The sequence below is a fragment of the Notamacropus eugenii genome, chromosome 3, assembly GCF_028372415.1.
Source record: "Notamacropus eugenii isolate mMacEug1 chromosome 3, mMacEug1.pri_v2, whole genome shotgun sequence".
Lineage (NCBI taxonomy): Eukaryota > Metazoa > Chordata > Mammalia > Diprotodontia > Macropodidae > Notamacropus > Notamacropus eugenii.
In genome coordinates, this window is record NC_092874.1 from 313,338,091 (window position 1) to 313,361,046 (window position 22,956).

At 38.2% G+C, this 22,956-nt stretch overlaps 1 protein-coding gene and 1 non-coding gene across 7 annotated transcripts in view; one reads left to right on the forward strand and one right to left on the reverse strand.

Moving 5' to 3' along the window:
• Positions 1-22,956, forward strand: part of PTPN3 (protein tyrosine phosphatase non-receptor type 3) — a 302,221-nt gene that overhangs the window by 220,363 nt on the left and 58,902 nt on the right. For all 6 annotated transcript variants that reach the window (XM_072596700.1, XM_072596701.1, XM_072596699.1 and 3 more), the window contains 4 exons: positions 937-1,000; positions 3,058-3,230; positions 9,688-9,822; positions 15,154-15,330. In XM_072596700.1, the coding sequence (XP_072452801.1) occupies positions 937-1,000; positions 3,058-3,230; positions 9,688-9,822; positions 15,154-15,330 (549 nt within the window). The remainder of the gene's footprint in view (positions 1-936; positions 1,001-3,057; positions 3,231-9,687; positions 9,823-15,153; positions 15,331-22,956) is intronic.
• Positions 22,526-22,632, reverse strand: LOC140497964 (U6 spliceosomal RNA). Its single transcript, XR_011964959.1, has one exon. It is a non-coding gene; the product is annotated as a U6 spliceosomal RNA (small nuclear RNA).

Sequence of the window (22,956 nt, forward strand, 5' to 3'; positions counted from 1 at the left end):
CCTATGCCTGACATACACAGTCTCCTCCTTTCTGCCTCTCAAAATGTTCCTCTGCATATAAGACCCCACTCAGGTTCTGCTTCCTTTGTGAAGCCTTCCAAATCTCCCAGATTATCGGTATTTTCTGTTTACTTATCTGCGTACACATTTGTAACCTCTCAGGAGAATATAAGGTTCAGGATGTTATGATCTATTTGGTTTCTCTTTTTAGTTTCCTGTTGTATAGTTCACATAATAGGTGATGAATAAATAATTGTGGAGTTTCGATTGTAATAATATCTAGCGGTTAAAATGCACTTTCAAGTTTATAAAACTCTTGTATCAATATTATCTCATTGATCCTCACAGCAATCCTGAGAGGTGGGTACTGTTATTATCCCCAGTTTTTAGTTGAGAAAACCGATTTACAAGTTTAGCGGCTTGCCCAGGATCACACAGTGAGTAAAGTGTCTAAGGCTGAATTTAAATTCAGGTATTTTGACTCCAGGTCCAGCTAGGTCTCTATCCACTGTACTGCTAAACCATAGGAGAATGGAAAGAGCTTTGGTGCTAGAGTTAGGATACCTGAATTTGAATCCCACCTCGAATAATTAGTATTTTTTGTCTCCTGGGGAAATCAATTACACTTTCTCTGAGCCTCAGTTTCTGCATTTGAAAAGTGGGTAGACCGATGCTTATGCTCACTTCCTAAGGTTCTCTAAGCCTTGGAGAAGAGCATTTCATTTAATGCTCACTGCTGGGAATGTGACGTTTATTTTTCACTACTGTTGACCTTTGTTCAGCTTTTCATACTGTTTGGTAAGATGTTACTACCTCTGTCATTGCTCAGTTGAAATCTCTCTGGGAAGTGGAGAGGGTTTTATTTTGCAAAGTGCTCACGTCATGAAGTTCGTGATTTTACTTACATTGACAAGTGATACTGTCTATTCTTTATAGGATGAACATCCTAAAAATCTCCTTCAAAAGGAAAAAGTTTTTTATACAGCAGCACCAAAAGCATGTGAGTAGATCTGGGTTTATTTTGCTTATTATATGTCTTAGTTCTTTCAGGGTTAGTTATTCAGGTACTGTTAATTTAGAGGCCACCAAGATGAGGTTGTTGTTTCTCAAACCAAAGATCCCCAAAGTTGCTGCTTCTTCCTGGGCCTGGGCCTGGTCTGAATGATCTTTGAGCTTCCTTGTAGCTTTGACCTCCTGTTATCCCAAGTATTCATGGATTAATGGCTCCCACCCTTGATGGCGCTCCCTCTCTCCCTCCTTTTCTCACTCCTTCCTTCCCTCCCTCTCTCTTTCCCTCCTTCATTCCCTCCATACTTTCCTCATTCATCTCCTCTTTCCTCCCTCATTCCCTCTTTCCCTTCCTCCCTCCCTCTCTCTCTTCATCTTTGCCTCTTAGCTTCCCTTAAGTCTCACCTGCATGCAACCTTTCCCAGCCCTGTTTAATAGCATCTTCCCCAATTTATCTTGTCTGTATCTTGTTTGTAGGGCAGCTAGGTGGTGCAGTGAGTAGAGTGCTGGGCCTAGAGTTAGGAAGACCTGAGTTCAAATCCAGCCTCAGATATTACTCATGTGACCCAGGTCAAGTCACTTAGCCTTGTTTGGCTCAGTTTCCTCATCTGTAAAAGGAGCTGGAGAAAGAGATGACAAACCACTCCAATATCTTTGCCAAGAAAACCCCAAAAGGTGTCACGAAGAGTGGGACACAACTGAAAACAACTAAATAGCAGCATCTTGTTTGTTCATAATTGTTCTTGCATTGTCTCCCCCATTAAACAAGGCTATCCCCCTGAGAGCAGAGACTTGTTTGTCATATCACCAGTGTTTAGCACAATGCCTGCCACATGGTACATACTTAATAAGTACTGATGGACTGACCGACTGACAAACCAGGTTAACGCTATCAGTCCTGTCCTTTTACACAACCTTCTTCATCCTTCCTATAACTGCATGATCACCATTCTTTTTCTCCCAATTAGCATTTCCCTTCCACATTATATCATTGTTTTCAGTTCTACTAATATTTCTTAGATCTCCCTACTTCGATAAATAAGCCACAGAACAGGTTCTGATATGAGCAAAATAAAGGAAAGATGATGTTATTTCTTTTTTCTTTCAATTTAAAAAAAAGTTTAACATTTATATGCATAGAAAACATATACAGGGATTTCTCTATATATAAATATTTGTTTCATTTGTGACATATCATTTGTTTCCTTTGTTATACACACACATACGAACATGCCAATTCACATGGAACTCCCACCATACAGAAATTATTTATCATTCTCCCTCTGAGTGGATCCACTAGATCTAGGGTCTATTAATCTTAAGCAAAGGCTTTTTTTTCCTGCAAGCATCTCATCATTTTTGCTTACATAAAAGGTAGCTGAGTTTCCACTTAGAGACCTCATATTCATGAAGCCCAAATGTCAGAGCTGTGCCAAATACCATGGTAGGCGTTGAAATTATAAAAGCAAACAGAGAAGACATCCCCTGCCCTCAAGGAGTGCATTCTAATGAAGGAAAACATAAAAGGGAGCTGCGTGGAGTTGAGAGGGTGAAGATGGCTGAGTTAGGGGCGGGATAGAAAAAGTCCTATAGAGATGAGTGAGGAGTACAGCCTGAAGAGCAATGAAGCCCTAGCTGGTCTGGACCTCCTACTTAAAGTGGAGCTTCTGAGAGGAACTGGCCAATCAGAGAGAGAGCCTGTAGGGACAAGGGCTGCTGGTGGTCCAGGGTGGAGTGAGTTTCCAGGTTGAAGAAGTTTCTTTGGCAGGGTAGAGGGAAGTCCTAAAGAGAAGAGGCAGGAGTGTGGCCTGGAGAGGAGTGAAGGTTCATCATCATCACTTGTCACAGAGGATCTATTGTTACAACTTAAAAGTTTGAAAATGGTGCTTTTATTTTTTATCCTGGCCTTCCCTCCAAGAAATTAGAGGTATCTTTTATTTATTGGTACAGTGCCATAATGTTGTCAGTTCTTATCTATTTGCAATTGCAATGTTTTACCAATATTGTTATTTTTTGCACAGACTAAGTGAGGATTGTTTTCCCCCTCAGGATGAAGCCAGAGAGCACATCATTGCCTTCAATATGCTAAATTATAGATCTTGCAAAAACTTATGGAAATCCTGCGTGGACCACCATACATTTTTTCAGGCAAAGAAAACAATATCTCATGAAAGAAATATCCAAACCCAGTACTGGACATTAGGTTCTAAAAATCCCAAGAAGTGAGTATGCTTTATTGATTTTTTTTAAAGTTATAAAAAGAAGGCTATGTTTGAAATATATCATTTCCACTACTAGATAAATGGAAATCTCTGTTGCAAAGACCTGCCACCAGTTCCCAGTAAGGTTCTGGAGCTTGGGGATCTCTAGCTGCAGGATCCAAAAATCTGATTTTGGACAGTTCCTAAAGTGTTGCTGCCAGCGTGCCTATTTCCCCAGCATAGCTACCTCCCAGTTTGGCAAGACATTCATCTGGTCAGGAAAGTGATGACCCTTCCCTCTCCATTCCAAGGGCTTTACCAATAGAAGTCCTCCTCTTCTATCCCCCTGAGAAGTGATCTCAAGGATCTGGGATAATGGAACATATTTCCTTCTCACAAAAAAGTCGGGAGATGCCTTGCAGTCACTGCAATAACCTTTCTTCTCTGGGTGTGTGAGGAATTTGTGTCCTTTCCTGTGGCAGAGGCACAGAGAATGGGAACAGTCATACTTACCCCTCACAGGGTGGTCATGGGGACCCAAGAAGATGAATGGAAGGGTGCATTACAGTCCTGAAAATGCTATATGAATAGTGGCTTATTCACTATTTGAGTCCTGTGAGGGCATGATGTGGAGTTGACCATGCTAGTTTCACTGGGGAAACTTGGTTAGTTGGGAGCTGCTGACTCGTTGTCCTGAGAGAAGCCCCTCAGAGGGAGAGCAGTGCTTCCATACCAAACTGAAGACACGGAACTGTGCTGGTGGTGCCAAGACTCGAAAAGATTGTGGTGGGCTAGACTCATAAGATGAAATATAATAGATGTAAATATAGTCATGGAATTGTAGATTTAGGAGGCCTTGGAGACTATCTGGTTCATTCCCATTCCGTTTTACTGTTGAGGAAAGGGGATCCCAAACAGGGTAAGGGATTTGCTCAGTGTTGCACAGGGAGTAGGTGACAATGGCAGAATTTAAACTCAGGTCCTCAAGAACCAAAGTCAGGCTCATTCCACTGTACCACAAAATGTAGGTTTCCTAACTCAGTGGGACCTATGTGTTTTTTTTTTCCTGCTACTGCTTTTCTGGTCATTTTAAGGACCAGTTCACATTCAGACTGATGGGGCTTGTTTGTACTTGGCAAAAGCAAACTATCATTCCAGTCCCAGGCAATTTGGAGAGCTATCAGTTTGGAAATAGATATCAAGTAGGGCAGTAGTCATCACTTGGGCAGCTGAGATACATCCAGGCTTCCTCACCAGACCAGGTCTGTTTTTCTTTGCTTTTATAAACCACAGATGAACACAAATCAGCAGACTCCCTCATACAGCAATCTCTGCTCTCCTGGGAAATCACAAGGAGGGTCAAATCTTCCTGAGCTCAAACCTTGTGGAACATGGTACCTAGGAGTGAAACACACACACACACACACACACACACACACACACACACACACTCTCTCTCTCTCTCTCTCTCTCTCTCTCTCTCTCTCTCTCTCTACCTCTACCTCTCTACCTCTCTACCTCTCTACCTCTCTCCACAATACCGCTTCAGCCTCACACCTGTAGTTCACACAGTAATTACAGTACAGAAACTTTCCCTCCATTTGCACCAAGACAGGTAGATTAGCAGATGTCTTCTGGCCCTCATGTGCCAGAATCCACACAAATGTGTGGATTAATTTAGGTGGCTCTGATGGTAGAGGAGTAACCCAGGAGATATTGTCTGAGTGTTCCCCGCTGTGCCCCTATTCATACATGCTTTTTCTGTTTCCGTGTTGACGTCATTGCATGGTGGGCATACATTTTGCTGAGTACCTTGTGGCTTCAGTTGCTTCACCTTTGATTTCTGAGCTCCCTTTTCTTTGGAAGTGATTGAGGGTTGCCTTTTTAAGCTTCAGTTACTGGCTAGCTGTGTCTGTAACGATAGTTGCAGATGATAATCTAGGACACTAGACTAGATGCTTGCTAGACTCCAGGAGATAATCTGGAAATTGGGGGGGAGTGTAGGGGAAAGGCCAAGTGGGGGGGAAGTCCCTGATGGCAACAGGCTTTTTCCTATCATTTGCCATGTTTTGAAAAAAGTGAAATGAAGGATATGTAGCTGAGTGAACTTTAGACCCTGCCACCATGCTTGTCTCCATGAAATTGCTTACTGAATCCAAAGGTCAATATATCCTTTTCCCGAGCAATTTTCTTTTCCTCCAGAAAATCTTGTTTATATTTATTTGTGCCATTTGACTTCTCAGCATTATTTCTGCATCACTAACTCAGTGGTTCATATTTTTCCATCTGCAAAAAAGAGTTGGGGCAGCATCCTTATGAACCATGACCCTAATCTTGCTTCCTCAAAGAGAACACTACCATTTCCTACCAATATAATAACTTCTCTATCCTAAGGTTCCCCTCTCATTTGGAAATCATCCATAATGGAAAATAAAAATATGGTAGAACCAAAGATGTCTTTGTCCACCCTTCCACTTGTAATTTATCAGTGATGGGGAAACGTGCGTGTGGAAAATTACCAAGATGATAAAATTTTCAAATCAGCAAAGGTTTTATTTTATGGGAAGTGTAGCATTAACAGTATGTGAAAATAGTTCATCTGCTTTGCTTCACTTTGTTAATAGTAACACTCATACAAGTGCCTATCTCACAGGGTAATTGTAAGAACATGTATATATGTATAACATTGTGCAGACTGTCACTATTTAGAGTTGTTTTTGTGGTACTATGAATAAAGTATTGGCTGTGGAGTCAAGGAATCCTGTGTTTAAAAGTGACCTCAGTATTTACTAACTCAGTAATTCTGAGTAATTTACTTAACCTCTGTCTGCCTCAGTATTCTCTTCTGTAAAGTGGGGGTGATAATAATAACACCTACCTCCCAAGGTTGTTGTGAGGATAAAATGAGGGAATATGTGTAACAGTGCTTTGCAAATCTTAAAGCTCTATACAAATACTAGCTATTATCATTATATGACATTTTATCATTTACAAAACATTTTTTTACACCTCGTGGAGTAGGTAGTTTGTTATTAACCTCATCTTACAGATGAAGGAACTGAGGCTCAGATTATTTCAGTGATTTGATTCTGTAGTGGGCACAATCCCTGGCATATGGTAAGCAACAGACAAATATTGACAATTAGTCAATATTGACTGATCAATTCTTTGAGCAAGACCACATGACTGGTGAAGCCTTGACTGAAATCCACCATTCTACTTCTTAGTGCTTAAAACAAGGGGCACTGAATTCACCTATATCTGCTATATAGCATCCTGAGTCATTTCCAGTCATCTTGGTGAATATCTGGTCACTGGATTCAGAGCCCTCCCTCACTCAAAGCAAAGTCAAGTGTGAGTCATGTCATCCTTTCTCTGATGGTATGGTCTTCTTTGGCAATGAAGGACGAACACAACAACATCTGCTATAGTAGGACTTTGACATTCATCATAAAAATGAGCCACTTTCATCAACACCGGTCTCAATTGCTTGAGACCAGCCAGAAGTCTGGTGTTTTCTGTTGTATTGTTTGAGGTAGTAATATCAATTTGTAAACCTTTTTTAAGTACTAGTTACACATTAGATAGAGTGCCGGACCTGGAGTCAGGAAGACTCATCTTCATGAATTCAGACACTTACTAGCAGTGTGACCCTGGGCAAATCACTTAACCCTGTTTGCCTCAGTTCTTCATCTTAAAAAAAAATGATCTGGAGAAGGAAATGGCAAACTATTCTGGTATCTTTGCCATGAAAACCCCAAATGGAGTCATGAAAAATCAGACATGACTGAAATAACTGAACAGCAGAAGTACTAACTCTGTACCAAGTATTGTGCTAAGCTCAAAGTAGAGGCAGGAATAAATAGGTATACTAGGTGTAGGAAAAAAGTAGGTGTACTTAATAACAGCTCCTGCTCTCAAGGAGCTTAAATCCTAATGGGGGGAAGACTACACATAAGGCAGGGAGAATGGAGGAAGAAGTACCCAGCTATCCAGTAGGAGGGAAAGAGCCTTGGGAGAGGAGATCCTAGGTACAACCTGGGGAGGAATGAGACACAACTGATCTGGCAGTCCTCTTGAAATGGAGATTTTGGGGAAGTGTTTCTTCAATGAGAGAGAGAGAGAGAGAGAGAGAGAGAGAGAGAGAGAGAGAGAGAGAGACAGACAGACAGACAGACAGACAGAGACAGAGAGAGAGACAGAGACAGAGAGAGAGAGACAGAGAGAGAGAGACAGAGAGAGAGACATAGAGAGAGAGAGAGAGAAAGTTTCTTATTTCCAGTGTACGAAATTCAAGATGAAGAACATGGGCATGGTAGAAGAGATCCAGAGTCTAGGTCAGAGAGGAGTGATGTTTTTGTAGTTTGCTCAGCCTTTAGGAGTTAAATTAGGATCTGTACTTTTAGTCTGGGATAGCTATAAAGCACTCAGCACAGTGCTTGGCACATAGTGCGTATACTTAATAAATGCTTGTTCCCTTCCCTAGTGTTAATCACTTAATCCTGTCAGGTCAGTTTTTTTAATTTTTAGCTAATAGTTATCCCTTCCACACTGCAACTTTCCCCATCACTTAAATGGGAATTTGGGGGAAGTTTTGTGGAAGCTGCAGGTAGCATGTGAAGGCTAGCAGATAACACAGGAAAAGTTCTTTTTCATGCAATATTTTTACTTAACATTGACATACATATAGCCTATCACTTATTAGTCAATATGGTACAGTATTGCCCAATATAGTACAATAAAAAAGATGATTGCACATGAAACTGCAAATCTGCTATGTACAACTTGCTTTTCCTTTCAAATATGCAACAAAATTATCATGAAAACTTCTTTTTTTCCCCTTTTCCCCCTCCCCCAGCCCTGGGATTATGAACTGATTCAACCATTTTAGAGAGCAATCCAGATAATTGTATCCAAAGAGTTATTAAACTACCTGTACACTTTGACCCAGCAATACCACTAAGTCTATTTCCAGTGATCATTAGGGAAAAAGAAAAAAAACATATGTTCTTAAATGTTTATAGCAGCTGTCTTTGTGGTGACCAGGAACTGGAAATTGTGGGGATGCTCGTCAGTTGGAGAGTAGCTGAACAAGCTGTGGTCTGTGAATGTAATGGAATACTCTTGTGCTGTATGAAATGATGTGCTCAGTGATCTTAGAAAAACATGGATACCTTTTGTCTTCCAAGTGGTGTCAGACTCAAACAGAAACAGTCCACTAAACTGTACATTAAGGATCCCTGCAGACTGGATATTGACACTGTTAATTTTATCTATGTTTATGTTATAAATGTTTTCCCATGTTTTCTTGTATTTTTATTTATTTTGTTAAATATTTCCCAATTATATTTTAATCTGGTTCTGGTGTATTAGATAAATCTACTTCACATCTCATGTGCATGTGTACTTATGCACGCACACACACACACACAAACACACACACGCACACGGACATACCCTTACCTGAGATTGAATGCCCCTTTTAGGGCACACTGTGATTCTGGTGCCTGGTCATTTGCAGCCCATGACGAGACCAGGCATAGAACTGGTTATGACAGGGAGAAATAGTGTAAAGTGAACTAATGAGACCACTTGGGAAAGTCAACAAAGGGCAGCAGGTTTTTAGAAATCCTTTTTAGATGTGAAGAGAAAGAGCAAAGTGGAGAGAATTGAGTACACAGTGATTCAAAGTGGTGGAGCCAGAGCTTATTAGGCTTCTTAGAATTGCTAATGGAGGCCAAGGACACCAATGGAGAGGAAACTTAGGAAATGCTAATGGAGTACAAGAATTATTTGAACAATATCTTAAACAGGACTCCAGAGCAAGGACTGTACAGAGAATGCATTTTTTTGTGGGTGTTTTTAGGTCAGAATCTATTGGAATTGTGACCAATTATTGAAGAACATGAGTAGATAGGGAAGTGGGGGGGAGGGAGAATAGAATCAGAAACCCCAAAAAGATAAACTAGAGTTTTACACAGAAAGGGACCGTATTGGTTTTGGGGACATTTTTCCCCCAATAATTTAGAGATTAACATTGGCAACTTGGCTTAACACTAAAGTGTAAACTCAGACATGGCTGTTACAAAGAACTATAATTTTATCAGGACCTTCATAAAAGGCAAATGAAAATAAGGAATTCATGAAAATATCATTGGATACCTACCTTTCCCTTAATGCTAAAGCTGCATCCAAACTAAAGCTAAGACTGAACTTAGGATCTTTAACTGTTTGATCATAATCTCATATTCCTTTATACTATAATAAAGCCTGATTGAAAAATTTGAATATGTGGAATTACTGGAGAAATAGAGTATGGAAAAAGTCAGGACCTGGAGATGTAATTTTAGTGAAAAAATCTGCCCTTTTTAAGTGGTGGTGAAAAAGTAACCCTTCATTGATAGCATATGTTCTTACATATATACTGCTAATTTACATTTTGTGTTCTCATAAAAATCAAAATACATCTGTTTTTTAGGTCTTTAAACAACCAGCACTGCAGGAAGGTGATAGGTGGGATGGTATGGAATCCAACCAAGAGGAGATCTTTATCTGTAGAGCATTTAGAAACCAAAAGTCTTCCTTCTCGATCTCCTCCAATCACTCCCAACTGGTAAGTCATTTCTCTCACCTCACCATCCATAAGTGAACATTCATTTCCTCCCAATGCAAACTAATCCAAAGAAAAGGACTAAACTTTAACACATCTAGCAATCAGATTTTGTTTTCTTTTCAGTTAATGCATGAAGTAGTTATATCTTAAGTATTTACAATAACTTGCTACATAATACTAGTATAAAATATGTCTTTCATTGGTGGCCATGAATTTAGGGAGATATCCAGATATTCCTAGAAGGATGAGCTTGGAGCTGTCTTTTACAGCCCAAAAGTATTGGTGAACTTTTGTAGATAATTTTGTATAGACCTCAAACCTTAAATGTTGCTGAGCAACAGAAGGATGGGACAGTGTAAAAAGGGGAAATGAAATGAAAAATATTATCCTGTTGTAAAAAAAAAATTGTCACCCATGATCCATCTATACTGAAATCAGACTACAGTACCTTTGTCCCTTCTTATCTTGTGTACTTCTTATCCACATTTTCCCATAAATCATCAGTAGAAGAGCTCTCCAATTACTCGAGGCCTTCCTTTTCTGTTTTTGTTTTTCCCTACCACACAGGGTTGTTGTGAGAAAACCTTAAAGCGCTATATAACTGTGAGTAATAATACCCTAAGGGTACCAGTGTGTCACTCAGGCCATTCATCATTCTTGCTATATGACCAGCCCACCTCCTTTTCCCATCCTTCATATCTTTCCTTTACTTCTTGCACGCAAGTCATCATGGGTAACATGCTACAAGCCTGCTTATACCCACCAAAACCTTTCCATCACCCTTCCGATTGTTCATAATTTTAACTCTTCTGAGATGATAGCACTCCATAATTCAAAGTTTTGGAGGAACTAAAATAAAAAATTAAAACAACACCATCAAAAACCAAATACGACCCAGAGAAAGGTGACCCAAATAATCTAGAAAATACATAGTGGTGGTTAGATTGGTGGGGAGTGGTGCAGGGGAGGGGATGGTTGATGGGGTGGGTGGAAATTCAGGGAGAGACGAACATAAAATTTTTTATAAAGCTAAATGAAAAGGATTATTTCAGCCAAGAAATAATCTTAATAATCCACCCTTAGAGGAACTGTGATTGACAGTCTAGGAAGCCATGAAGTGATGGAATAAAGCAGACTTGTTCACCAAAGCCAGATAGCTAATAGCTAGTTGGAAGTTTATACCTTGAAGCTTAGAAGAGGTAAAATTAGTAAGTACAGTAATAATTCTCTTCTAGAGGTCATGTACAGGGCAAATCAGCTTTAGAACAGTCAAGAATTTTAAAAGGCATCTAAGCAACCAAAATAGGCTTCTCCAAGGCCATATGGTATGTAGTTCAGGCACTCTCCTCATAGGAATGCCATCAAGTGACCACATCAAAGCTTTTTTTTTTTTTAATTGCTTCATCAGTGGAGGGTGCTCCCAGTGTGGACACTTTATTCATCAATGCAGATAGACCATGTGATTTCTAGTTTTTGAGAGTTGCTTTGTGGCACTAAGAGATTAAATAATTTGTCTTTGCTCTCATAGCTGCTGTATGTGAGAGAGAAGGCTTAGGTCATGTCTCCTAGACTCTGGCCACCATTCTATACTACCTGTCTATTTTTTTTATTCAGTGTGCAGATATTTTTCCAGAAAGTGTAATTCTGATGGCTCATTCTGCCTTGGAGGTTATATATAGGGATCTGGAAGGCAATATTAGCAGACTACAAGCTCTGGCTGATTTACCGTGGCAGAAAGGCTTTCAAGTAGGCCCTGCAAACAGACTGATTCTGCTTTTCTAAAGACCAGATTAATTACAGAGACCAATAGGCTGACCATTTAGTAATGAATTATTTGGCCATGGCAGACTATGAAAGAAAGAAAAATACAAAATGGCCTTAGTCCTGTGCATTCACCTGCCACTTCTGTGGTCACGGCAGCAAGGGAGCAGAGGAGAGAGCACAGGGTGCCGAGAATCATTCGTTTTTAGACCATCTCTAAATTTAGGTGTTTGTCCTCTAGATAGTTGGTCCAGTTGGCCAGTGACCCATGAGCAGACAATTGACTAGAGGAAGTTAATGAGTTCCTTAATGTTTGGAATTAATTAAACATTAATAACTTCATATTCATATTGCAGCCATACAGAAGGATGGCCCACAGGTTCCCTTGAAGAACCAGGGAAATAGTCAGAGTAGCATTTTAATCATCCACCTAAAGGAAATAGGAATTATTATTTCATGGGATGTTTAGTTAGCTCATTTTCCAACATTCTGAAGTGTTCCCAAAAGGATCACCATGAAAATAATAGGAGGTAAAAGACCAGCATCTACCACAGAGAATGGAGAGGTAGAGAAGATGAATGAAGACCCTCCAAGTTACATCAACTTTTCTTTGATGCTCAGTGATTTTAAAGGAAAATGAAAATAAATAAAGATGGCAAGAAATCTTGGAAAATCTGGATCAGGACAAATGAATGGAAGAAGCTAAAGACTCAGAGACTATACCAAAGTCTCACACTTTGTATATCATGAATACTTTCTATGAGAAAAAACTAGGTGGGCATGGGATATGACAAGCACTGAGTAACATCACAAAAATGAAGTTGATTATATTTTAACAGACAGGAAATGACTATTACTTATGTGATAGTCATTACTGAATAAGCTGTCTGTTTATAGTCAAGCCATCACCTTGTTAGAGCAAAGATCAAAATTAGTTCAGAGCTTAAAGACAGAATAAAAATGAGAAAAAGATAGAGTAGTTTATTAACATTATTCCATCCTGACCTATTTAAACAAGTTACCGATGGTGAAAAATAGGATGTGGGTGGAAGAAAGAACATAGTCTACAATAATTTCATAAAAAGTTTAACTGATATAAATCAGTTGCCATAACAGAGAGACCAAGAGATACCTCAAAATGCCTTAATCAGTAATGTTTGACCATATATTCCAGAGAGAGATGGTAACCAAGTCTAATGCTGGTTTAGATTATAAACTTGTTTGTAAAATTTTCTGGAGAATAATGGTGGAAGACTGTGAATGGTATTGCCTTATAAAACAGAGAGAAGTAGTGGAAAGTAGAACCAGTTTTTAAAAAGCTTGGCAAGAGACCCAACTAAGCAAAATCATCCCAAGGATATCAGTATGAAGAAATCTGGGGAAGATCTGCAAAGATTTTAATAATGAGTTTTTTTAAGCAGCTTTAAAAACAAGAGAGCCACCATATTTGGCCTGTAACATATCAAGCTCAGGTGGGCTAACAGATGAGAAATGAATGGCATTTCAGAGACAAAAGACAGAAAAACAGCTAGATTATATACCGAGTGTACATTGAGGAGATCATGCTGGAAGTGACACAGTTTTGATGATCTAAAGGAATTGATTCATAAGATATTTGAAGGAGGGGAAAATCTCAAAGGCATAGAAAAAAATGTTGGACTTAATTTTTTCCTAGAGATTTTGTTGGAATTTTTTTCTTTGTGGTACACATATAGAAAATTATTAAACACTTATACTTATTTGAGTAGGATATTCTTTTAATCCTGACCATGATGGGGCTAAGTGGACCCCTGCTTAGGCTTGAGGTCCCTTTTAGGAAGAGATAGGACTTCACACAAGCTGACCGTCAGGGGGAAAACTGTGGCTGAATAGTATTCACCAGTCTCTAGGAACTAAAACTCTACTGAGTTTGCTGAAGTGATTTCTTGTCTTTTTTCTTCTTAGCCTCCACTATAGTGGCAGGTTCTAAGCCCTTCACCTTTTTTTGGAACTTATTAATGCCAAAAAAAGCAACCAAGACCATATCAACTGTTACCAATCTGTGTGCCTACTTTTTACTACCTATGCAAAATTTTTCTGAAAACATTCTATTCATTTATCAAGTGTATTAAAAATTGGTTTCACCAAGAAAGCAACAGAGAGGCACATGGTGCTTGTGAACAGAATGTAACATATAACAAGGAGTTACAAAGAAGAGTTAGAATAAAGAATATCATTTAAAAATACATGATTAATAAAGAAGATGGTCTGGTTATGTGGCTAGAATAAGGAATAGCCAGTGCATAGCTTCTGTGCTCCCCTCCTATACACATGTCAGGAGAAATAGAAGTAAGCCTCCAACCTTTGGATGGATCCCCTATGGTGAAGTACTGGGAGGTCATAGATAAAACCTGCAAACTATGGGCAAGCATAGATGGGCTTTGATTTGCTTCTGTATGCATTTGCAATGTACATACACATTGATGAGATCCCGGAACCATTTACATATTTGTGATAAAAACAGATATAATAATTATGTTTCCTTGATTTCCTGTTCCGTGGGTTGCCAGGAACATAATAATTTAATGTCCTTCCTCCTGAAGCATGATACAGTGCTGTTCTTACCAAAACTAACAAAACAGTAAGTTTCAGGTAATCAACAGTGTATCTAAAATGTTATTTTCAACACCAGCTGCGTAGCTGGCAAGCTTCTTAAAGTATTGTGCCTAACTAGCTAACTAGCTAGTGCTAACTAGCATTTTCCCAAGCCCTAAGGAAATGAACTTTTTCCCCCCCAGGCCATCCATCCTAATTTTGGATTGGCCTAGTTGGATATTCTAGATGAAGTTTATTAGTCAAGGTTGCCATCTCAGGCTCATTTCAAGCTATTCAGGAAACTCTGATTAATGTAAGAATTTTGGCATTCCAGCGTAGTCGGTCTGCTTAACCACTAACTCTTATGTCACACAAAAGGCAGTAAATACATGATCTCAAAGATATAGAAATATCTCTCAAAAGATCACAAGGATAGCATTTTCACTCATCTTTCTCCTTCATTCCTTCTGCCCCTTCCTTTCTTCTTCTGCTTTCCCGTTGTTACCTTCTGGTTTTATCTTCTTGATCTTTTCTTCTTCCTTGTCCTCTGTTTATCTTTCTCTATAATACGATATAGTGGAAAGAGTGCTGAATGTAATGTGAAGTCAGAACATCTGACTTCAAATTTCAGTTCTGCATCTTAACACTGTGACACTGAAGGCCTTTGTATCCTTATATATAAAATGAGGCTATCGAAAGTTCCTTCCTGCTCTGTCACTCTGACTTCTTCCTTTTCTTCTCCCTTTCTTTCTTCCACTATTTTTTCCTTTCTTTGCTCCTCCTACTATGTCTCCACTTCTTTTCCTCCTTTTCACTTTTCTTCCCTCCTCAGCTGCTCCATATATCATCGTTTTGCCTAACATATTGGTGTTTCTGCCCAATGGCATGGTGAGCCTCTAATCCTAATAAGTTAACTTATAAAATAGCATCATTTATATTTCATAAAACTTCAGATTGAATTTGAGTTAATTAACGCATTCACCCCTTTTCCTTTAGGCGAAGTCCTAGGTTACGTCATGAAATTAGAAAACCAAGGCATTCATCTGCGGATAACCTTGCAAGTGAAACGACATACCTTACAGAAACAGAAGATGTGTTTTATACCTACAAGGTTTCTCCATCCTCAAAAGACAGTGATTCAGAATTCTCTCAAAACCGAAGTCCACAGAGACAGTAAGAGAACTTGTATTCATTCATTTACATCTTAGTATACAATGACTTGCTAGACTTTCAGGACAAAAGATAAGATTGGGAAATCCTTAAAAATTCTTTAAAAATTAATTTATCACTGAATACTGGTTACATAGTGATCCCATATACAATGCACTGTCAGGGTACCACAATGTCTGGGTGATACGTTCCTGTGATCTCTCTCACATACATACTTAAAATAGTAAGGAGGGGCTGAGAAAGGGCTTTTTTGTTTTGTTTCAGTTTTTTTTTATTATTTTCTCAAGCATTTTTTTCTCCCTCCTCCTTCTCAAATGAACACACACCAAAAAAAGAAAGAAAGAAAGAGAAAGAAAGGAAAGAAAAGAGAAAATCCTCCCAACAGATTTACATTAACAGAGTCTTGTATTGGCTCTGTCCAAAAATGTATATTTCATTCTCTACCCTGAGTGCTGATGTCTTTGACAGGAGGTGGGCAGCATGCTTCAGTAGTTCTCTGGAATTGTTTGTTATTGCATTAACCAGAGTTCTTAAGCTCTTCTAGTTATTTTTCCTAATAGTGTTGTTATTGTATAAATCGTTCTGGTTACACTTGCTTCACTGCTACATTATATGTCTTCCCAATTTTCTCTGAAAGTATCCATTCTATCTTTTCACAAAATTATTCTGTTATATTCATGTGTCATAACTTTTTTATCCATTCCCCAATAGATAGATATTCTCTTAGTTTCTAGTTTTTTTGCTACTACAGCAAAGAGCAGCTATAAATACACACACACACACACACGCACGCACACGTATACAAATAAATTTTTTACTTAAGGTTCCTTTTTCTCTTTCTTTGGTCTCTTTGGGACATAGACATAGTATTAGCATTGTTGGGTCACAAGGTATGCACAATTTAGTGACTTTTTGGACATAATTCCAAATTGCTTTCCAGCTAAATGGACCAATCCAAACTTCCATCATCAGTGCATTAGTTCGCCTTGTTTCCTCACAACACCTCTAAATTTGTCATTTTCATTTTTTGTCAACTTTCCCTCTCTGATAGTTTTGAGGTGGGATCTCACAATTACTTTAATTTGTATTTATTTGATTTGAGAAAATTTTTTTTCACATAATTGTTGATAACTTAGATTTCTTCTTTTGAAAAGCACCTTTTACCATTTATCAGAAGGGTTTTTCAGTGATGCATCTGTCTCTGATCTTATGACGCAGGAACATCATTGTTTTCTTCTTTTGAGGTAATCAGTATGTAAAGACCTCCAGCAGCTTGTGTCTAACCCAGTTCCCAATAGTCTTCCCAGGGACACACAGAAGACAAAGGAATACAGACATACAGGAAAAGTCAACTCTGGAACCAAAACCCTCTTGGCAGCCTTGTTTTGCACTGCAAAGGTCGCCCCTGGATCTCCTCCTCTTTCTTTGACAGAGCAGCTAGCTCTACAGTATGGGGTTAGTTTAGAAATAGCTAGTTTAAAAGCTAGCTCAGCTTTTAAACAGTGGTGACAGGAAGCCTCAGAGAGATGGGTTCCTTTATCATTGTTAGTGGTAATAGCCACTGCTCCCATTCCACAAATCAATTGCCTACCCTTCCAGATGGTTTCAACAGGTACAGCAGGATAATGCAGAGTGTAATGACCTAGTTCCTGCCTTTTAAAACAAAGCAGTAAACAATTAAACAGTTTCATTTAGCCTGCAAAAAAATTTTAAAGCTTCAACTGTTCTACATGTTAAGCATAAAATACTAAGCCAGTAGAATATAATTTCCTTTGAGGAATGCCTATTTTGCTTTTATATCTCTAGTGCCTCCTTTGAGTACCCAGAAAATGACAGATCCTTAAATGAATGCTTGTTGAATTTATATTACTGGTTCTTCAGGGTCATTCACATTCATTTAGCCACCTTATTTCTTATGAGCTACAAATCTTGCCTTCAGTTAACTATGAGCAACAAATCTTGCCTTCCATGTACATCAGTCACATAAAAAATGTAGATTTCAGTTTTCCTTGTAATATCTGTTCTGCTTAAATAATGCCTTTGGTAGTTTCTGGTGACATTATCCCTTTCTTTTACTTTAAATAACCTTTTTATTAAAATGATGATCATTTATTATTTTTAACTGTACCCTATAGTCTCTTGGTGTTTAAAAGAATTTAAGGTTTAGTTGACTTCCTTTTTTGTTTTGTTTTTGAAGTTTTATTGGTATGTTTGTTTTTACATTACAAATATTTAGAGATTGCTCTTTTCATGAGAAGTCTCTTGTAAAAAAAATCGTTTAGTAAAGCTTATAATACTGTGGTCTTATCCAAAAATACTTGCAACATTTCACATTTGTAGCACCCCCACCTCTGTATTTGGAAAAAAATAATTAGCAAAACCTATTTTCTCTCCTTCTCACCCCTTACCCTATTGAAAAAGAAAAACAAAAAACAAATTTCTATAACAAATATTCAAAATTAATTCCCTCAAAAATACATATATGTATGTGTGTGTATGTGTGTGTGTGTGTGTTTCATTCTGCACTCTACATCCATCACTTCTCTAGTGGGGAACATATTTACCTCCCTTGAAGCAAACATATCGAGCAAGGGATGCACATGTATAGAGAGGATTACGGCGACTTATTTTTTTGTTTTGCATCAATCTAAAGTAGTGACAACAGTAACTAGCATTTGTGTAGCTGTTTAAAATTTGCAAAGGAAATAGATACATTGTCTTTTTTCTTTAGATACATTGTCTCAGTTGAGTCACAACAACCCAGGAAGGAAGGTGCTATAAATATTGTTAGACCCATTTTCACAGATGACAAAGCCAGCCCTCAGAGAGGTAAAATGACTGGTCATGGCAGTGAATGACAGAGGTAGGATTCGAATCCATATCTTCCTGACTTCAAGTTCAATCGTTTTTCCATTGTGCCTCAGAGGAGATGGAGACAGAGCTATAAAATGAGAGGATATATGAATTTGAGAAGCTGGACAGCTCCTTAATTTGAGTCTTTGTGATGTGACTTAGATTCTCAGAATCAATAAATGTTAGAGCTGGGTGATATCTTAGGGATCAGCTAATCCAAACCTATCATTTTGATTTATTACTTTGTTTGAAGCACTGGAAATTTTTACAGTATTGGACATCCTTTATGTTCAGATGTAAGTTTAAAATAATATTCACCCAAACTAAGCCAAATTCAGCTGGGTTTTTAAATTTTCTACCGTTTTGGATTTCTTCAATTACCTCCATTAGCATCAGTCAGTCAGCAATATTTAAGTGCCTACTATGTGACAATCATAGGACCTGGAAATAGAAATATAACAGATGAAACAAGGAGCTTATCTTCTAACATGGGACACAAAAAGTACACATATAAATAAGTACAGAGCAAATATAAAGAGAATAAATACAAATGCATACAAGATCATGTGAGAGTGAGATTATTGAGAATTGATTACTTAAGGGCAGCTAGGTGGTGCAGTGAGCAAAGCACTGGCTCTGGAGTCAGCAGGACCCGAGTTCAAATGTGGTGTCAGACACTTGACACACTTACTAGCCATGTCACCTTGGGCAAGTCACTTAACCCCAATTGCCCTGCTAAAAAAAAAAAGAATTAATTATATAATGTTCTTTTTCCAGCTTTCAGATTTTTTTTTCCAACCAACCTTTATCATTTCATCTGTCTCCTTGGTACTAGTAAAACTTTCTCCCAAGAAGAGGGAACTCCCATTATTGAAAAGAGGAGAGCAGAGGAAAGGAGAAGAGCTACTGAGAGGTGAAAAAAAGAAGAACACTATCCAAGGAGTAGAGTTTGGACAGACTTTTGTCAGACTGAGCATAAGAGTAAATACCATGCCACTACTTTAGATGAAGGCTTCATCTAAGCCTTAAGCTGTACCTGATGGATAATAAAGTTGCTGTTGTGGAACAATCCCAGCTTATTATAGGAATAGCATAGACATGGAGTATCAGAGAAAGAGAGATGAGATCATAGGGCCTTCTCTTTAAATTAAGAATCTTAGAGAATGGCTTGGGGACAGTGAGAGGTTAAGTGATTCACTCGGGATCACACAGTCAGTATCTGTCGGAGATGAGACTTAAACCTAGATCTTCCTAATTCTGCTCTATCCACTATGCCACATTGGGATTAATTTATTAGTCAGTGATGTTTTTGGAATTCTTAATATAATAAGCAAATCTCCCGGTATCTTTGTAGTGCCATGTTCATATCAGTAATGATAGCGTGGATCTTGATGGACAGGCATCACATGTGGATCCTACCAACTCAGTAACAAATTGCTACATTCATCACACATGATCATGCCACTTAAGTTGAAGTTGGAAAGAGGGCCTGGATCTGACTAATTATATACCAAAGAAATCTATGTTGGATGTAGCAAAATTGTAAAGGCACTAAGGGATCAGTTCTCAAAATAACTTTCAGAAGAATAGAAAATCTTAGAGGCATTGATTTTACAAAAATACGTGTGTGTCTGTGTGTCTGTGTGTGTGGAGAGAGAAACTAAGAAATCGTCAATGTCTAACTGATGTACTACTTTCTTGCCAAAGCCAAGTCTTCATACTAACGGTCCTTGTAAAGGTTATCCTTCATCAAAATGTGAGGTAGTAAGGAAGCTTTCACAGATGATTTTCTACAGCAACCTCACAGAAAAGTTATAGTGAATATAAAATCCCATATTGTGTGTTTTATTTAGAGCAGATTCGTTTTGAAGAGCTATCTAAAAGCAGGTAAAAGGGGAGTGACTCTTAATGGTTCACTGGTCTGGGGCGATATTCTGCTTCCTTGTTCTCAGAGAGTATTGGGCAAGCCAACTTGGTGTTCCCCCACAGCATTTTTTCATTTACTTATGACTGCCTATACAACTATGGAATAAATGCAGGACAAAATATGCTTTAGTGTTTTGTGCTTTAAAGATTCATTCACAAATCAAATATGGAAGGGCTCTGAAGTTAATAATAATTGGGGAAATGTGAATATTGGGATTCTTTTATGGTTATAGGACAATTGTATTTTACCTGATTATGAATTAGTGACAGGAGATGAGAATTTGGTCACTAACCTAAGATAAAGTGAGATCTCTCTCAGAGAAAACCTAGTTGCTGATGAGCCGAGAAGATAAAAAGGTATCAGAGAGATCTTAACTCTGTATTGTCACTTGTCACCAGGCAGATTTGGTTGGCCAAAGAGATTGGAATTCTCTCTCTATTGCCACCTGCTGCTGAGCAAAAGAATGAAGAGTAGAGAAGATATATTTTGCTCTCTTGCCATATTCTGTTGAGGAGAGGAGAAGAGAAGAGCTACCGAGATGTGAAGAAAAGAATGCTGCCAGAGGAGGAGAGTTTGAACAGGCCTTTATCAAACCTAGTATAAGAGTAAATAGCATGCCACTACTTTAGATGAAGCCATCAGCTAAACCTTAAGCTGTACCTGATGGATAATAAAGTTACTGTTGTGGAACAAGCCCAGCTCAGCATAGGAATAGCATAGAAATAGAGTATCAGAGAAACAGTCCAACAGATGAGCTCATCCAGCTGAGCTTACGCCCAGCAAGGAGAGTGTCCAGGAGTGTGGCTCAGCTCATATTAACAGTAGAAGCATCTGATCAACTCAGAAGCCATGCCCATCGGTTTGTAGTTCCAGAGTTATGAGTTGCTTTGACCACACTTTTTTCCTTCATATCTTAATGCCCTGGAACTTTAAATGTGTGCCTGTTTTCCCCATAGACACTGAGTACATGGGTGGAAGTATGTAGTTGAGGTTTATGAGTGGGATCATATGTAAATATTATGTGTTTGTTTTGCATTTTCAGCAAATGTTCTGATTAAGGTTAATTAAATGTTAGCAACTGATGTGTTCATGTAAAGTACTCCAGTTGGGAGCTTATGAACTACAGCCCAGCTAGTCATTACAAGGCTTACTCGTAGAACTCTGAGAATAGTGAGTTGTAGCAGCTGCCCTCCCTCTGGGAAAATCCTGACCTGTCACTCATCCAAGTCAATGTTCTTTATTTTTTCTTCTGGTGAAGTAAAAGGTTTGCACTCAGAATAGTAAAATAGTCCAAATTGTAGAGGTCAAACGAAACCTAGGATTATAAAAGCAATATTTTATATAGGTGGTTTAAAATATTAATACTAGAAATAATGCTATCTTAGAGTTGGAAGGGACCTTACAAATGACATGGTTAAACCTTCCTCCTCATACAGCAGTCCCTTCTAAAATATCCCAAACCAAACACTAATGGGTTATTGATAGTGTTGTTAACTGATCCAACCATTCCAGAGAATAATTTGAAAATATGCCCAAAGGACTATAAAATTGTGTGTATCCTTTGACCCAGCAAAGAGATAACAAAAATGGGAAAAGGACCTCTTTGTACAAAAACATTTATAACATCTCTTTTTTGTGGTGAGAAAGAATTGGAAATTGGAAAATGGCTGAACTAGTGGTATGTGATTAATGAAATCTATTGTTCTATGAGAAATGATGAGCAGGATTATTTCAGAAAAACCTGAAAAGACTCATACAAACTGATGCAGACTTGATGTGAGCAGAACATCATACATAGTAACATCACTATTGTTCGATGATCAACTGTGAATGACTTAGCTGTTCTCAGCAATACAGTGATCTAAGACAATCCCAAAGGACTCATGATGAAAAATGCTATCCACCTGCAGAGAAAGAGCTGATGGAGACTGAATGCAGATTGAAGCATACTATTTTTCACTATATATTTTGTGGGATTTTTTTATGTGTCTATATCTTCCTTTGCTTTATGACTGATATGGAAGTATGTTTTGCCTGACTGCACGTGTATAACATATCATACTGCTTACATATGGGGGATACAGGGAGAGAGAGGGAGAGAATTTGGAACTCAGATTTTTTAAAAAATGAATGTTAAAAATTGTCTTTACATGTAATTAGGGAAAATAAAATATAAAAGTAAAAGAAGATAATCTTAAAAGAGTTAAAAAATGAAATTAAATAAAATACTCCTAACCAGACTATCCAGAAGTGTCCAAACACTTCTCACAGCATTATGAGGTCAAGCATTCTATTGTTGGATGGTTATTTGTTGGAACTTTTTCTTTTGTTTTTTAATTTATTTTTAACACAGTTTATAACAGATAAAGCAATTCAAACTTTTGGCCAGGTGATACTTCTTTTTAAAGCATTTACAATAATAATATGGAATGCTTCACAAATTTGCATGTCATCCTTGCGCAGGGGCCATGCTAATCTTCTCTGTATCGTTCCAATTTTAGTATATGTGCTGCTGAAGCAAGCACGGAACTTTTTCTCAGATTCTTTTGTTCTCAGGACATTCTTTAACATTCTTTAAAATTAATGAGGAACCCCCCAAGAACTTTGGCTTAAATGAGTTATATCTATCAGTATTTACCATATCAGAAATTAAAACATCTTAGTATCATTATGAAAATTGCTTTGACCTCATTGGGCCCCTGAAAAGCGTCTGGAGACCCCTGAGGGTTCTTTAAGCTGTACTTTGAGATTTGTTATGTTAGAAACTACTTCTTTGTGCAGATTTCTTGAGCCAACTCTGCTTCCTGTAACTTTCATCCAGTGGTCCTGCAGTGGTCCAGTGGAATTAC